At 36.4% G+C, this 18402-nt stretch overlaps 1 protein-coding gene across 2 annotated transcripts in view; it reads right to left on the bottom strand.

The window, feature by feature from the left end:
- GMPS (guanine monophosphate synthase) overlaps positions 1–18402 on the bottom strand; it is a 77099-nt gene that overhangs the window by 15337 nt on the left and 43360 nt on the right. For both annotated transcript variants that reach the window (XM_070374324.1, XM_070374331.1), the window contains exons 6-12: positions 12595–12788; positions 12114–12279; positions 9974–10125; positions 8285–8458; positions 6829–6934; positions 4472–4587; positions 1458–1583 (exon numbers count right to left, since the gene is read on the bottom strand). In XM_070374324.1, the coding sequence (XP_070230425.1) occupies positions 1458–1583; positions 4472–4587; positions 6829–6934; positions 8285–8458; positions 9974–10125; positions 12114–12279; positions 12595–12788 (1034 nt within the window). The remainder of the gene's footprint in view (positions 1–1457; positions 1584–4471; positions 4588–6828; positions 6935–8284; positions 8459–9973; positions 10126–12113; positions 12280–12594; positions 12789–18402) is intronic.

The following is an 18402-nucleotide window of genomic DNA, read 5'->3' on the forward strand; positions in this document are numbered from 1 at the left end:
AATGCTATGTTAGTTTCAAGTATACAAAGTGATTTAGTTATACAAACATATACATACTCTTTTTCAGATTCTTTTCCATTACAGTTTATAGTTTCCTGTACTACAGTTGTGTATTTCATATATAGTAGTGTGCATATGTTAAATCATTTTTTAAAAAGAAATCATTCATCCTACAAATTATATTTATTTATCCATAGTATTATCTATGAACTTATCAAAAAATGAGAAGTCAGCATACAGAGCTGCAAGTTTTTTATAACAGACCTTGTTAGAACTGGGGGGGCAGGGGGTCAACCTGTCTGCTCTTCTATTTTTATTAAGTAGGGTAATATCTGCCTGAAATAGCATATCATGAATTTCAAAATGAATCTATGATGAGATAATCTATATACCATTGAAAGACAATTATTTTTACAATTCCAGGAACAGTTATTTCAACTTGATTTAAAAACAATGTAAGTAGCTTTCACATAAGGACCCTGAAAAAGGGAGAAAGGGGGAAATAACTGTCCCATATCATTTCCATTAACTAAAATATTTTAGTTTAATTATAAAAGAACAATGAAGTTTTACTGTTTATTTACAAACAGGGCTACATGAATTCAGGAGAAAGGGGAATTTAAAAGAATGGGCTCAGAGTCACATATTTAGGGAAAAGAGTTAGATCTGTAAAACATTTCTTTTCACGCTTAATTCTACTTTAAGAGAACATTATAACTACATTAACCCACTAACTGGCACTCACACAATTTTTAGTAGAATTACTGACACCTTTTCTGGTTTCCATTTAACTTCAAATCCTAATCACAGAAAAGAAACCTTACTCCTTCCCTATCCTCCCAAGTCTTTCCCCCTAGAAACTCACTTGATGATCATGTAAACAAAGACAAACTTAATATAATCTATTTATGAATAGTATTTCAAAAATGAGAACTATATTATAGTCACATGCTTTTACAATTGGAAAGACTGCACAACAAATACTGAAAATGTTAGTTGTACATTATCACAGCTCAGAGGAAGAGAGAAGACATGCTGAAGAGGCAGAGGACACGGCTTTAAGGAAAACACAAGCCGAGAACAGGCATCCAGGGCCTTTCCTGCAGTCAGAGACTTCTAAAGCCACAGAACATTTCACATCAAGAAGGATAAATGAGGACATGACCTCTCAGTTCCTGTCCTTCAAAGCAAAAGCAAGCCAATCCTATGACAATTCATTCTTTGAAGTTTTACTATTGGTTATAGATGATAGGTGTTTCGAAACTACAAAATCTCAGCCTGAATATTTAGTTCCTACAACCTTATTCACTCCATAAGCATTCATAAAATATTACCTTTTTACATTTTTAAACTTGTATACACTTTCATATTTCTTTTTTGTAAGTCATTCTTATTTCAATATTAGCAGAAAGAGCAGCAGAAGTTATGTCACAGGTCAGTGAATTCACACAACTCACCTGCACACCCACAGTTTTAATTGGTAGCAGGAAGGCATTCAGTGAGTGCAGACTTGTAATTTGCATCAGCTTTTCCTGATCCTCTTCTGTCGTGCAGGCTTTAACTCTTTGTAGTAGCGTATGTGGCTAAGAAAACCAAAGACATACTTCTTAGGATTTCAAGAAATAAGGCAGTCACTCTTTTGGTACCTATTACTGTCTTATGTATCTATACTTTCTAGTTTATAAGCAATAGATTCTATTTGGTATTTCTAACTTGTGTGTGCTATGCAGTATTGTCAGAATTTCATCTCTGAGGGCCAGGGCTATGAAAAGTTAAATATTAGGACAGGAAATACAGATAAAATTTATACACACGGAGCCTTTTCCTCTGTCACCGGCAAGGGACACCTCACAAGTCAAATTCTCCTTATCTCCAGGGGAATTTTTTGTTATAAAGTCAACTTTGTCTGAAATGAATTTATGTTTTTCCATTCTTTTATCCTTTTCTATTCTTTTACCTTCCCTCTTTCTATCCCTAGCTAAACAGACTATAGTTAGATTTTACTCCTCAATCTAGTTTGACAATTATGTCCTAACTAAAGATGTTAGTCTTTTAATTAATAATAAGGTTTAATTCCATTTTACAAGTTTATTCAGTAGTTTCTATTTGTGTGTCCACTTTTTATGTTTCTTTCTCCTTTCTTACATTTCTCTGAACTGATGGTTTTTCCCAACTCATTTATTTCCCCTTTACTAGTTGTGAAGTTAAACCCTCTATTTTCATTCTTTAGCGGCTCCCCTTAAGTGGGGATCTTTAACAAAAGAGAATCAATCTGTGCTCATCTGGCAAGCAATACAACGGTCTTTGAATTCTTTAACTCCAATCAATCCTCCCATGGCTTACAAGCTATTTTAGCTGTATGTTGTATTTTTTTTAAAATAAACACCAAAATTGAGATCAGTTTATACAGCCTGTTTAATTTTACCCATTTACCATTTTATTTGCTTATCAGTCCTTCCTGTATCTCAGACCATTCAAACTAGGATCCTCTTCCTTCTTTGCTGCTGCTGCTGCTGCTAAGTCACTTCAGTCGTGTCCGACTCTGTGCGACCCCAGAGACAGCAGCCCACCAGGCTCCCCCCATCCCTGGGATTCTCCAGGCAAGAATACTGGAGTGGGTTGCCATTTCCTTCTCCAATGCATGAAAGTGAAAAGTGAAAAGTGAAAGTAAAGTCGCTCAGTTGTGTCCGACTCCTAGCGACCCCATGGACTGCAGCCTACCAGGCTCCTCCATTCCTTCTTCTCTAGTCAGTTCTTTAAAACAGTGGTTCTCAAACCTAGCTACACACTCAAATTACCTAGTACACTGAGGTGCCATTACACATCAATTAAATAAATTCTAGGCAGAAGGGGTCCAAGCACAGTATATTTCAAAAGCTTCCCCTGTTGAATCTAATATACAACCAGGGTTGAGAACCACTGCCTTTAGCTCCTTAAGTAATAGACTATTGGCAATAAATTCTGTTTCTGTGAAAACATCTTTATTTCGCCCAAGTTCTTTGAGACGATTTATCTGTTCACTATTGTTCACAAGTATTTTCTCTTGGCATTTTGCATTCTTCCTGCTTTTACTGTTCCTTTCACAGCCTGCATAATAGTATTTCCTTTATGCAGTTGCTTTGTCTTTGGCAGCCTGTAGTTTCCACAGTTATGCTTCTGCGTGTGCCAAGTCACTTCAGTTGTGACCAACTCTCTGCGACCCTATGGACTGTAGCCTGCCAGGCTTCTCTGTCCATGAAATTCTACAGGCAAGAATACTGGCGTGGGTTGCCATGCCCTTCTTCAGGGGATCTTCCCCACCCAGGGATTGAACCCGCTTCTCCTGTGGCTACTGCACTGCAGGCAGATTCTTCACTTCTGAGCCACCAGGGAACCCCAATTAGTTATGCCTATTAGATGTCAAATTCTTCTCCTTTACCATGATTAGGATGTACTATATTTCCTAAATCTGAGGCATGGTGTCTTTCAACAGTGTGCTGTGCTGTGCTTAATCACTTAGTCATGTCCAGCTCTCTGCGACTGAGTCACCAGGGAAGCCCTTTCAAAAGTGTGGCAGAATGCAAATACTTTTGTCTATCTCCTTCAGGATATACATTTAAGTTGGCGTTCTCATTTTGTCTTAATCTCTTCTAATCATATTTTCTCTTTGATGCTTTGTTCCAATTTCTGGATAATTCAAGTTCACTAACTCTCTCTTTAGCTCTTTTTAATTTCAGTTATTTTCATTTCTAGAACTTAATTTTTTTTCAAAGCTCCCAGGCACTTTATATACCTTATTCTCATTAACAATTGCTTCTTTTAATTCTTTGTACTTTATATATGATTTATTGTTAATTCCAGTATCTGAAGTGCTTGAGGGTCACCTTCTACTAGCTCTCATTCATTGTGCCTTACTTTTAGATGTACTTTGTAGTTTTTTATTATAAGCTCATATTTGTTAAAGTCCTATTTATGGGGATTCTCTGAAGCCCAGTTGAAGAGACTCCGAAGATAATTTATATTGCTTCTTTTCCGACACTCAAAAGCACTACCAATCAAAGCCCACTTTAATATAGATTATAAATTTTAAGCACCAAATATACAGAAGAACTGAAGACTTCTCAATCATCCTCAGTTTGGAACTAAAATGATCTCCCTTACTTTCTCACAAGACATATGAAAGGGTGTTTTAAAATACTTGATATCAAGTATTTTATTTTCAGGAATTCAATGTATCTAATCTGTTAAAATATATAGAATAGCTGATAAACATATAGAATAGCTTAAAAGAGAAGTCTGCATTTAAGAGCCTCTGTAGAATACTGTCTTCGTAGTCATTTCCAAAGGTTAAATATCTCTGAATTTTCAAGTAATAAAACCCTAATTAATTCATTGTAAATACTGAAATATAACAAGAATCCATTCAGTTCCTTGTACTGATTAGCTATATCTTGTTAAAGCTCCTATAATATACAAATTCAACACAAATTACCTTTTTAACACTTGCAGAAAAATCAGCTACTATTTTCAAAATATTGTTAGTTTCAGGAAAATCCTTACAAATATAAGGTTCTTCAGCACATATTACTCTGATTGCCAGGCCAGGACCTAAAGAAGGGAGTACAATGATATTTAATATAAATGTTATATTTAATATAAAATCTTATTCTCCCCTCCCCCGGACAGAGTTTTTACTGGATGCTGCCCCTCCTAGGGGTGTGAGGAAGGAACCCTACAAATGGGCACCTGGGACAGACTCTCCAGCCAGCACTGGAGCGGCTGCCAGGTCATGAGGGGTCCCCAAGTTCAGCGGCAGTGCTGAGCCCCCAGCGGCCCCCCGGCTCCACTCCCCAACCCCTCCTCCTGCGAGCTCCCCAGCAGCTGCTCTGCCTCTGTCAGGGTGCAGGCCCCAGGCCCGGGCTGTTGCTGGAGCCCTCATACTCCATCTCATCCCACTTTTGGGAGAGTCACTTATCCAGTGACTTCGTGTACTGTAAGTGCCCATGTATAGCATCCAGTAAAGTGCAGTGGCCTTCTGTCTACTCATGAACAATACTCACCTCTCCCCTACCGGATATATTTCTAGCTCTGTGTCACAAGATACTGCTTTTATTGAAATATAATTGACATATACACTTTAGGGTTTCTAAAGTGTTTAACATGAAATTCAGCTATGAGTTTCCCATACAACTCATCACTTTTAGAATGCCTCAATTCTCTTCATATCAGTTATTTCCATCTCTTATTTTCATAGTACACGTATTAAGAACCTCAAAATTCTCTAATAATTATTTTTAATACACAATTATGTGCCAATCTATTTAAAACTACTTGCAGACACAATTCTTTGCCAACACACATTGGGACTGAACATCTCGAATACCAGAATTGAAGTTAGTAACATAAACAAGGGCTAATCTCCATGTGAGTCATTATCTTTCTAACACTATTTATGGAGGCAATATGGTAGTTAAGAGTAACCAGTACTGAGGAGGCCTTAGTGGGGCTAGACTCCTGGTTCCAAACTCAGTCTGTGTAACTTTTGGCAAACTAGCCTCTGTCCCTAAATTCCCTCAACTGGACAACAGGATAACAGTAGTTGTTATTGTGAGGATCAAATAACACAATATGCAAAATATTTACCAGAATGCCTAGCTCACACTAGTACTCAAGAAACACTAACTATTCTTTTTAATTTGATTAGATCACTTTCAACTCATCACCTAATAACTATCATAGAGACATAGGAACTGAGGTAGAAGACTTGCCATGCTCAAGAACTCAAAACAAAAACAGGTTAAGACTTGCTTACAGTCCTAATTAACAAATATCACCTCTAATTATTAATATTTTTATGACTACTTAAAAATGGAATATTTTCATTTGTTCACAAATGAGTTACATACAGCACTGTGAAAACAAATGGTTCATCCATTCAGACAAGTCAGTCAGGGGATAAGGGTTTCAGAGAACTGAGTTTTAAAGTGCAAAGTGAAGTCACTCAGTCATGTCTGACTCTGTGATCCCATGGACTGTAGCATGCCAGGCTCCTCCATCCATGGGAGTTTTCCAGGCAAGAAACTGGAGTGGGTTGCCATTTCCTTCTCCAGGGGATCTTCCGGACCTAGGGATCAAACCTGAGTCTCCCGCACTGCAGGAAGACTCTCTACCACCTGTAAAAGCAAAACTAAAAAACAACAAAAAAAATCTGTACTACACTAAAACAAAACCAACTTATTTTATGTCATGTACAGCAAAGGACTGACATTAAGATACGTGACAATGCACAAAGGCAGCGAGTCTTCTATGCGTGGTTTCAGCAGCAAGGGGAAATATGGCACAATTCAGTTCCAGCTTTTAAAACACAAGAGCAAAAAACTCCCTGCCTCCCTACAAGATGCAGGGTGAGGAGACAGTTCTGGGTTGCCACTGGTGAAGCATTCAGTTTGCTACTTTGCGTCACACTTCTCTTATTTCTAGTTAATTACTATCTGGAATACATCATGGTATAGTAGAAAGAACATAAAAACCCAAGTTCTAACACTGAGAATTATATGGCGATGTTATTAAAATATTTCTTGGTTTTCTTATCTGATGGCAACATTACATGTCAACCTATTTACACAAGGATAATGCAACACTTAAATATACATATAATTAAAAATGAGTATTTAATAAAATGAAATATATACAGTAGGCACTAAAAACAATGTTTATTTCCTACCCATCCTTTCCTTTCTTTCAAGTTACATATTCTCTAAGATGATAAATTACTTCAAAACATGTCTGAATTGATTCTTGTTCAACATGAAGACATAATGGTAAACCAAACAGAACTACATTTCTTACCTGGAAATGGATGCCTGGAAACTAACTCTTCTGGAAGTCCAAGTTCTCTGCCTAAGATTCTTACTTCATCCTTATGAAAATCTTTCAAAGGTTCTATTACTTTTCCCTACATGAAAGAAAAAGGCCAATTAATACAAATTATAATAGTAACCAAAATGACACGAAAAACAAAGAACAACAAATTACTCACTTTTCCTGTTGTCTTTTACCTTTAAAAATCATTTTTAAAACTTCATCTTTTAAAGTATTTCTTCCTTTGTCTTTTTAAGGAATTAGATATTTTAGTGATTTTTATATATCTCTTTGAGATACATTTTAAACACAAACCTTTTAAACAGACAAAAAGCAGAGCAAACTTACCCAAACATCTCTGATCTAGTTCTCATTGTAATATAAGTCGATCAGAAAACATACTAGTGTTTAAAAATTAACTCTCCAAATGATACCATCAAGAAAGTGAAAAGACAACCCTCAGAAGGCAAATCATGTATCTAATAACCAGCAACCAGACTACAGACTACATAAAGAACACATGCAATTCAATAATAAAAAGATAAATACGCCAATTTAAAAATGGGCAAAAGATCTGAATAGATTTTTCTCCAAAGATATACAAAGAGCCAATAAGCACATAAAAGGTGACTGACATCGTTGGCCAATTAGGGAAATGCAAATCAAAACCACAATGAGATACCTACCACTTCTCATCTACTAGGATGCCTAAAATAATAAAAAGGGACAGGTAATTCACATCCATTAGGATGGACGTCTTTTAAAAAAAGAACAGAAAATAACAAGTGTTGGGCAAGGTACGCAGAAACAGGAAGCTTTTTGCACTACTGGTAGGATTTTAATATAGTACAGCTGCTGATGAGACATTAAGTAAGTCCCTCAAAAAACTAAAAATAAAACTATCATTAAGACTCAGATATCCCACTTCTTAGTACATCTCCAAAAGAATTGAAAGCAGGGGCTCAAAGAGATATTTGCAAATCCATGTTCACAGCAGCACAACAAAGTTCACAGCAACCAAAAAGTGGAAGCAATCCAAATGCCCATCGGTGATATGTGTATATACATACAATAAAGTATTATTCAGCTTAAAAAGGAAGGAAACCCTATCACATGCTACAACATGGATGAACCTTGAGGACTTATACTAAGTGAAATAAGCCAGTCACAAAAACACAAAAACTATGATTGTGCTTATAAGAGGTATTTAAAATAGTCAAATTCATTGAAACAAACAGTAGAATGGTAGATTATCAAGGGTTAGAGAGAGGGAGAAAAGGGTAGCTGTTGTTCAACAGGTACAGAGTTTCAGTTTTGCAAAATGAAAAAGTTATGCAAATCTGTTTCACAACAATATAAATATACTGAAAACTATTGAACTGTACACTTAAAAATTGTGAAGGAGGGAAAGAGGCTTTATGGTAAAGATTTCAAAAGCTTTTACCTCCTCTCTCAACTTTCTGATAAGTTCTGTGTCATTGTGATGGGTTTTGATGAGTTCAGCTTTGCCACTTGCAACAAGAGATGCACTTTCAATTAGATCAGGCCGTAAAGTACCTTGGGCAAGGAAAACCTCCTCTGGTTTCAAGTTCATTTCTCCAATTACTTCATTGGCAATCTATAATCAACAGGAGTAAAACAAACAAATTTTTTTTCAAGACAACAAAATTTTATACTTACAGCTAAATTTCTAAGAGTCCTTTTGCAATACTAACCAGGAGATGAAATCCACCAACCCTCAAATTAAATTCCTTTAAGGACAAATTCTGAAAGAGATGGGAATACCAGACCACTTGACCTGCCTCCTGAGAAATCTGTATGCAGGTCAAGCAACAGTTAGAACTGGACATGGAACTACAGACTGGTTCCAAATAGGAAAAGGAGTACATCAAGGCTGTATACTGTCACCCTGCTTATTTAACTTATATGCAGAGTACATCATGAGAAACGCTGGGCTGGAGGAAGCACAGCTGGAATCAAGATTGCCAGGAGAACCATCAATAACCTTAGATATGCAGATGACACCACCCTTATGGTAGAAAGTGAAGAAGAACTAAAGAGCCTCTTGATGAAAGTGAAAGAGGAGAGTGAAAAAGTTGGCTTAAAGCTCAACATTCAGAAAACGAAGATCATGGCATCTGGTCCCATCACTTCATGGAAAATAAATGGGAAAACAGTGGAAACAGTGGCTGACTTTATTTTTCTGGGCTCTAAAATCACTACAGATGGTGATTGCAGCCAGGAAATTAAAAGACGCTTACTCCTTGGAAGGAAAGTTATGACCAACCGAGATAGCATATTCAAAAGCAGAGACATTACTTTGTCAACAAAGGTCCGTCTAGTCAAAGCTATGGTTTTTCCAGTGCTCATGTACGGATGTGAGAGTTGGACTATAAAGAAAGCTGAGTGCCGAAGAATTGATGCTTTTGAACTGTGGTGTTGAAGAAGACTCTTGAGAGTCCCTTGGACTGCAAGGAGATCCAACCAGTCCATCCTAAAGGAAATCAGTCCTGAATATTCATTGGAAGGACTGATGTTGAAGCTGAAACTCCAATACTTTGGCCACTTGATGTGAAGAGCTGACTCACTGGAAAAGACCCTGATGCTGGGAAAGATTAAGGGCAGGAGGAGAAGGGGACGACAGAGGATGAGATGGTTGGATGGCATCATCGACTCAACAGACATGGGTTTGGGTGGACTCCAGGAGTTGGTAATGGACAGGGAGGCCTGGTGTGCTGTGGTTCATGGGGTCGCAAAGAGTTGGACACGACTGAGTAACTGAACTGAACTGAAGGACAAATGCTTATTTAACATAATTCAAAAAGGTATATGAACATCCCCATCAAAGCCAAAAGACATCTACCCATTGAAATATCCAAAGAACTAAAATCTAGTATCAACTAAAAATATCTACTCTTAAGCAATTAAAACAACAGCCTAACAATGTAAGTACATGTTTTTTAAAACATAAAATAGTTTCTATTAGTCAGTATAATAGCAAAACACAGTAAAACTCTTAGCCAAAAAAGAATCAAAATTAGTCACAAAATTTGACTATTTGGTATAATGACAAGGAAAAAAATACTAAAATTCACATTTAAAATAGGATACACTGAAAATATTTAAAAAGTACCTTAACAAAAGTATCCCCAATGATTTTTCTTTTCTCCTCAGGACTTGTAGTCATATTTAACGTTTTGCTAATTCTCTTTCGTGGAGTTCTGTCTTCATCTGATATTGGTAGAGTTGTTGTTCCATTGTAGAAAGAATGAGCAGCATTTATCACTGGGGAACAGGAGAGAAGCATATTTTAAACTAACAGAAGATTTTTGAAAATAGTAAGTAGTAGATCAACTACAAAAAAAAAAAACCTATATGGATCCTCTGATTCTCCCCTTAAACTGCCTACATATTCTAGAACTACCAATGAACTATGACTAACAGAGTCCATATACGGGCACTCACTGAGTTTTGTTCCTTTGAGAATTCTGTGGCATTTTACTATCTAGGACCATATTATCACAAATTATGCTAATTGCTTTCCTTCTATTCAGTGCTTCACCAGAGCAACAAGCAAAATCCCCCAAAAGGAGTCAAAGCAGCGGTACATATACAGGGATCAAAGTCCTCGGAACTGCACAGTGACCAGTCCCGTGAAAACCTAATGTCTAAAAACATACTCTTAGCGATCCTTAGCTGTCCTTTTAAAGAGTAAAGTTTAAAAAAAAAAAAAAAAGAAAGGGTTCTCTACAAGATGCCAAGGCAGCTGGCTACTTCACTTTACTGAATTTGTAGGTCTTTCTCTCAAGCTGGTCAATTACCCAGAGAAGACATCTCCAATTTCCTGTTTCTAAGCATTCTGATAGCCTGAACAGAGGAAGTGGCCAGTGGAGGGGAAGAGATATCGTTCTGTACATAAGGCTTTTCCTTAATGTTACCGTTTTTAACATACAATCTTCCTTCCACCTTCAACTATGCCTGGTATTGACATGCCCAAGTCCAAAGCCTCTCTTGTTTAGCCTAGGGTCTGAGGGACAGCAGCAGCTGTGTTCCTATTTAAAGGGGAAAGTAACTGCTTCTCAGACTTTGATCCAACACATTCTAGGCTGACAGTGAGCAGGCCCTGTGAGGCAGCCAGTGTTCCCATCTCCTGAGCTTCCCAGAAGCCCTGCGTTTTGCTGGGCTTCCTTCCCGCAACCCTTCCCCAAGTTTCTGAGTCCTCCATCCTACCACTTCAGTTAACAAAGACAGATGCAGGTTTCTGTGGGGCTGAAATGAAACCATTCAGAGGGCCCTTTCAAGAAAAGGAATAACAAATCACGCAATACTCCTATGGCTAACACAAACTATAAACTATACACAGAAACTACTGCAAATCACAAATATAGCACCAAATCCAAACTAAATGTATCCCCAACTCGATGTTTTCTTAGCATAATTCCCAAATGCCTGCAGCCACTATAAAACCACCCAAAAGAGAGAAAGAGGAGAAAGACAAAATAAATTAACTATAAATTATTAAAATACCTTACTTCAAATTTCATAAAATGTGTAACTATGAGAAGATACTGATAGGGTCCTTTCCCAAATTTTGGAAAAGGCCTGGCTGGTGAGTAGCCCTAAAATTTAAGCTTCATTAGCTTATCAGAGAAAATCTGCATAAACCATCTGCTTTCCACTTCCCAACATTTTGTTGAAACCATTAGACTGCTATTATCACCTCCTCTCTATTCCTCATCCTTCTGGCATTACACTTGTTTTATGCCTGTATTGTTATTTTAGTGATATTTCCAAAGAAGAAAGAAATAGACTCATTTTTACTTCATGTTTAACTATACAAGTCTTCATTTTACACTCAACATTTTGGCATCAATTCCAATTAAGTCGATAGTTTATATCATGAAACTACTAATTTAATTTCACTGTAACTATGGCTTACATCTTTTTTTATAAAAGTGCAGAAGATATCCATAAATGTAAAAGCAGTTAAGGCCTAAGAAGATGAATAGAAAGAACAGAATGGTGGCTGGAAAATGGTAACTTATTCTTCTATATATAACATTAGGAGGAATCAATTTGCAAAATTTATACTGTGGCCACTCTTGAACCAGAAGTAACTACAATGTAAAAATAAAAAACATTTCAACCATAAGCTTACTGGGAAAACTGTACTCGATTACTGGGAAAACTCTACTTGGTTAATTTAATCACAAGCTAGATTTGATTAAACAAGTCCTGAGATGTAAGTTAACTTTTCTGGAGTTCATCAATACCTTTGACTTGAATTCCAAGCTTTCTGAGGGCCTCTTCAACAGACTGACTTTCTCGTTTTCTCATAAAGCCATTATCAATGTGCACAGCAATGACTTGATCTTGGTTCAAAGCACGATTTAACAAAGCTGTACAAACTGTTGAGTCTACTCCACCACTGAGTAAAACCTGCAGGGTGAAATGAAAAGTCAAACTGAGTAAAATAAGCACAAAGACAGTAAGAGCTTAAATCACTACCTAAAAACACTGGGGAATTCCCTGGTGGTCCAGTGGTTAGAACTCCGTGCTCTCACTGCTAAGGGCTCAGGTTCAACCCCTGGTTTGTATTAAAGATATGTATGGTAACTGAAAAAGCACTCTGAAACAGGGCAACTCAAAAACACTTATCACCCAGTCAAAATTTAAGGGCTATACTAAGTAAGTCAACCTTGAGTCTAACACTACTGGCACAAAGTTTTAGACTTTCAGATGTAAATTGCTTACCAAAACTTTTGATGTGCCCACTCCCTCTTTGATCTCTCGAATGCACTCAATTTCTCTGTTCTGCACAGTGAAGGTCCCACTGCACCCAGCTATATCGTAGAGAAAATTCTTCAGTATTACTTTCCCATTTTCTGTAAGGCCAACTTCAGGGTGGAACTGGGCTCCATACAATTTTTTAGATTCATTTGCTATACCTTTATAGAAAAAATAATCATAAATAATTTTTTTTCATATTGAAAATACTCAGTGAGCACCCACAGTAATTCCTCACAATTTCTTCCTCCATAAATGTGGAAACTGATTCAAATTAGTAGATTTTTAGCTATGGGGAAAAAAAATACAAATAAAAACTACATTGCCATGATCTGGCTTTATAAGGCCTTCCTTCATATAGCAATTAATGAACGACATGGCTGTGACATCATTTCACAGTATCCTCACTTCTCCACCCAGTGGAGAATCATTACTGCAATCATTGTGTCTATTCAACGCAAGGGTAACTCAGTTTTAGATCTCAGTCTTATATGCCTTCAACATGCAATGTGCAGCTACCAATTTTCTATATTAGAAAATCCTCATACATTAAACCCATCAGAATATCCTAAGTGTTTCCTTCTTGCATACTATTAACCATGAATATAACTCCACTTACTTGACTAATGGGCTTCTGACAAATAATCATCTACAAAGCAGCAGACGATAGGCTAGATGTTTTACATGTACATGTACTACCCGCTGTCTATGGCTCTGAGAAATCAAGAAACTTGCCAGTATCCCCAGCTAATCAAGTAGATAAATCAGGCTTGCTAACCTCCCAAACTTACACTCATTCTCCTCTACTAGGGAAGCTCACACTTTCTTTACTTGGCTTCTCAGACACCACTGTCCTGGTTCATTCCTTATTTCATTGTCTAATGCTGAACCTTCTTTGTTGGTTCCTCATCTTATCCATCTCTACACATGAAAGTCAAACAGTATTCAGTCCTTAAGTTTCTGCTCTACACATTCTGAATGATTCCAAACTCTCATGACCTTAAATGTTACCTGTATGTTGGTATATCCCTGAATTTATTCCTCCAGTCCAGTTTTCTCTTCTACAGTCCTACTCAAAAATATATAAAACTGCCTAGTCACACCTTCATTTCAATGTTTAATAAGAAACCTTAAATTTAATATGCAAACCCAAATTACTTCATTCTTTCACATCAGGTAAACAGAAACCATCCTCTGGTTGCTCAGGCTAAAACACTTGGAAGTAAGAAGCTAGAAGACACCACTATGTTCTAACAACAAGTAAAAAGTTGATTAAATACCCTTAGAGAGACTGACAGGTAAATAGAGAGAATCACAACTTATTGGAGAACTCCATGATTGCAAACCTCTATAGGAACCATTGCTGAGGTAGGGAAACTTGAACTATAATTGATATCACTGGAGGCTCAGCATGGACAAATCTGAGAGATAAAATGTCCAGGAAGACCCAGTCATCTGGGATCCCCACACTCTCCAGTAGCTTCACTAAGTTCTCACAGTGAATATTAGAGGAAAATCCCCTTGTGCTTCCAAAAGGGGAGGGAAAAATAAAACATTTTGAAATATACCAAGCCATTCTTTTCTTCTTAATAAGGTCTTCTACTCTCAGGAGAAACTATTTAACCAGTCTAATATGACAGGGTTTTATCAGAACAAACTAACTTGGGAGAAAAGAAAACACTCAACTCTAGCCCATTCTAGTCCTCCTGTCCCATCTAACAGAGGGAAAAACTGAAAACACTGAAATCTACAGCCCGAAGCCACAGGTTCACTAAGACTGAGACCTACTCCTAAGACCACAGAACACTTTCCCTCTCCCCAACACCTTGCCATCTACAGCAATTCCTTGTACCCAGTACATCATGTCAAGCTAACAAGAAAAAAGTACAAGATACACTAAAAGGGAAAAAATAAGTTTGAAGAGATAGATCAAGTGTTAAAAGAGACTCAGATACTGCAGAGATATTGGAATTATCAGCTTGGGAATTTAAAATAAGTATTATTAAGAAGCTAAGGGCTCAAATGGATAGAGTATGCAAGAGCTGGGCAATGTAAGCAGAGAGTTGGAAATTCTCCAAGGGACCATAATGATTTCAAGGGATCAAAAACACTATAACAGAAATGAAGAATGTCTTTGATGGGCTTATCACTGGACATGGCTTAAGATATACTCTCTAAGCTAGAAGCTGAAAACCAAAAAGAAAAAAACACTGGAAAAAAAAACCAAAACAGAACATCCAGGAACTGTGACACAAGTACAAATAACATAAACAATGGAACTTCTAGAAGAAAGAGAAAGAGGAACAGAATATTTAAAACCATAATGAATGAGAATTTCCCCTGAAATTAATATAAGACATCAAACTAACCCAGGAAGCTCAGAAAACACTGAGCAGCATAAATACAAAAAGAAAAAAAATTACACCTAGGCATATGATTTACAAAATAAAAAACATCTTGAAAGAAGCTTGTGGAGGGGGGAGCCTCACTTATAGAGGAAAGATAAGAATTATTGATACATCCAACTGACTGTAAACCATGGAAGTAAGAATAGACTGAAATAAGTAAAATGTGGAGAGAAATACATATTCTTCTCAAGCACAGTTGGAACATTCTCCAGAATAAATCACGTTTGGCCACAAAACAAGTCATACTAAATTCAACAAGACTGAAATGATAATCAAGTATCTTTTCTGACCACAATGGTAGAAGTAGAAATTACAAGAAGAAAACTGGAAAATTCACAAATATGTGACAATTAAACTACATGCTCCTGAGAAACTAATAAGTCAAAGAAGGAATCAAGAGAGCAATTTTAAAAGCTTGAGACAAAGAAAAATGAAAACAAAACAACCAAAACTTACGGTATATGCCAAAAGCAATTCTAAGATGGAAGTTCACAAAGATAAATGCCCACATCCAAAAAAAGGTCAGGCCTTAAACAACCTAATAACTTCAAAGAACTAGAAAAAAAAAAAAAGAAAAGAAACTAAGCCCAAAGTTAATAGAATGGAAATTACAAAGACCAGAGCAGAAATAAACAGACAAATGATGATTTTTAAAAAGATGAAAATAAAAGATAGTTTCTTGAAAAGATAGATAAACCTCTAGCCAGACTTCCCAAGAAAAAGAGAGGACTCAAAATTAGAAATGAAAAAGGAGATATTAAAACAGATACCACACAAATACTATGAACAATTATACACCAACAAACTGAAAAACTTAGAAGAAATGGATAAATTCCTAGAAACATGTAACTTACCAGGACTAAATCATGAAGCAACAGAAAATTTGAATGGACTCATTTTAAGTAAGGAGATTGAATCAATAATCAAATACCTCCCCAAAAGTTGCAAAACCAGATGGCTTCACTAGTGAGTTCTACCAAACACTTAAAGAACTAGTAACAACTCATGAGAAATAGAAGCAGAAGGAACACTTCCAAACACATTCTATGAAACTAGCAATATTATATCACAGCTAGACAAGAAAAGACTACCAAAAAAAGAAAATTATAGGCTAATTTCTCTGATAAACAATGTTGCAAAAATCCTCAACAATATATTAGCAAATCAAATACAATACATTAAAAAGATCATACACCATAATCAAGTGAAATTTATTCCAGGGATGCAGGGATAGTTTAACATCTGCCAATCAATATGATATACCATATTAACAAAATGAAGGATAAAAATAATATGGTCATCTCAATAGATACAGAAAAAGCAATACATAAAATTCAACATCACACATGATAAAAACTCTCAACAAACTGGGTACAGAAGGAACATATCTCAAATATAATAAAGGCCATATACAACGAGCCCACAGTTAACATACTCAGTGATGAAAAGCTTTTCCTCTAAGATCAGAAACAAGTCAAGAATTCAACAAAGTACTGGAAGTACAAGCCAGACCAGCCAGGCCAGAAAAAGAAATAAAATTATCCAAATTAAAAGTAATAAGTAAACTGTCTCTATTTGCAGATGACACAACATTGTATCTAAGAAACCCTAGAGACTCTACTAAAATGCCATTAGAACTAATTATTTCCGCAAGATTGCAGGATACATAATCAACATACAGAAATCAACTCTGTATGTATCAACAACAATCAGCTGAAGAAATGAAGAAAACACTCCCATCAACAAATTCAAAAAGAATAAAACACTTAGGAATAAATTTAACCAAAAAAGCTGAAAGATCTGTACACTGAACACTGTAAGACCTTGATGAAAGAAACTGAAGAAGGCACAAATAAACAGATATTCCATGTTCATGGATTAGATGAATTACTAATATATTGTTAAAATGTCAGTTCTAGGGACTCTGCTGGCAGTCCAGCACTCAAGACTTCGCGTTTTAGTGCAGGGAGTGTGTGTGGGTTTGATCCTTGGTCAGGGAGATAAGACCCCACATATGTCTTGTGGCCAAAAAAATACAAAAGTAATGTTGTAACAAATTCAATAAAGACTTTAAAAATGGTCCACATCAAAAAAAAAAAAAGGTTTTTTAAAAAAAGTCAGTTCTACCCAAAGTAATCTACAGATTCAATTCAACCTCTATCAAAAATGGAAGGTACAAATGTAGTGACCTAGGGGTGAGGGAACAAGGGGAATAGGGAGAGTTGGTTAAAGGATACAAATTCTTGATTTTAAGATAAATAAGGTCTGAGGATCTAATGTATAATAAATATGGTAATTATAGCTGATAGCAAATTTCAGTGATCCAATACAGTGTTAAGAGAGCAGAATTTAAATGTTCTTACCAAAAAAAAAAAGTAAATACAGTTGACCCTTGAACAATTCATGGGTTAGTTACCTACCCTCAGTGCAGTCAAAAATCTGTGCATAACTTTACAGTCAGGCCTCTGGATCTACAGTTCCACATCCACGGTTTCAACCAACCCAGATCATGTAATACTGAAGCACATATTTAGTGAAAAAATCCATATATAAGGTGACCCGCAGAGTTCAAAACTGTGTTGTTCAAGGATCAACTGTATGTGAGGTGATGGATGGGTTAATTAACTCAATGGGGAAAAATCTTTTCATAATGTATATTAAGGGACTTCCCTGGTGGCTCAGACGGTAAAGCATCTGCCTACAATGCGGGAGACCCCGGTTCAATCCCTGGGTTCGGGAAGATCTCCTGGAGAAGGGAATGGCACCCCACTCCAGTACTCTTGCCTGGAAAATCCCATGGACAGAGGAGCCTGGTAGGGTACAGTCCATGGGGTCGCAAAGAGGCGGACATGACTGAGCAACTTCACTTTATCAAATCATCACATTGTACACTTCAAATATTTTACAATTTTGCTGATTATACCTCAATAAAGCTAAAAAAGTTAATTTTTAAAAAAATGTTTTTGGGAAAAAACCACCAACCTAGAATTCTGTGCCTTGAGAAATTATCCTCCAAAAGTTCAGGAAAAATATAAAAGTTTCAAACAAACAAAACCTGAGACCATCTGTTGCCAATAGGCTGCTCTGCAAGAAATGTTAAAAGAAGTTCTTTAGAGAGAAGGAAAATGATAAAGATCAGAAACTTGGATCCACATAAAAAAGAGCAGAGGAAGCATAAATGAAGGTAAAATAAAAACTTTCTTCTTCCTAATTGAGCTAAGAGATAACTTCATTCAAAATAATAGCAACGATATAATTATGCATGCTTATATAGAGATATATTATTCATGCTTACTTTTAAGTGAAATGATGACAGCAATGTACAAGGGATATGAGGAAAAAAATCACGTTTACTTTGTTATGATAA

This window comes from Bos mutus, chromosome 1 (assembly GCF_027580195.1).
Source record: "Bos mutus isolate GX-2022 chromosome 1, NWIPB_WYAK_1.1, whole genome shotgun sequence".
NCBI classification, from domain to species: Eukaryota; Metazoa; Chordata; class Mammalia; order Artiodactyla; family Bovidae; genus Bos; species Bos mutus.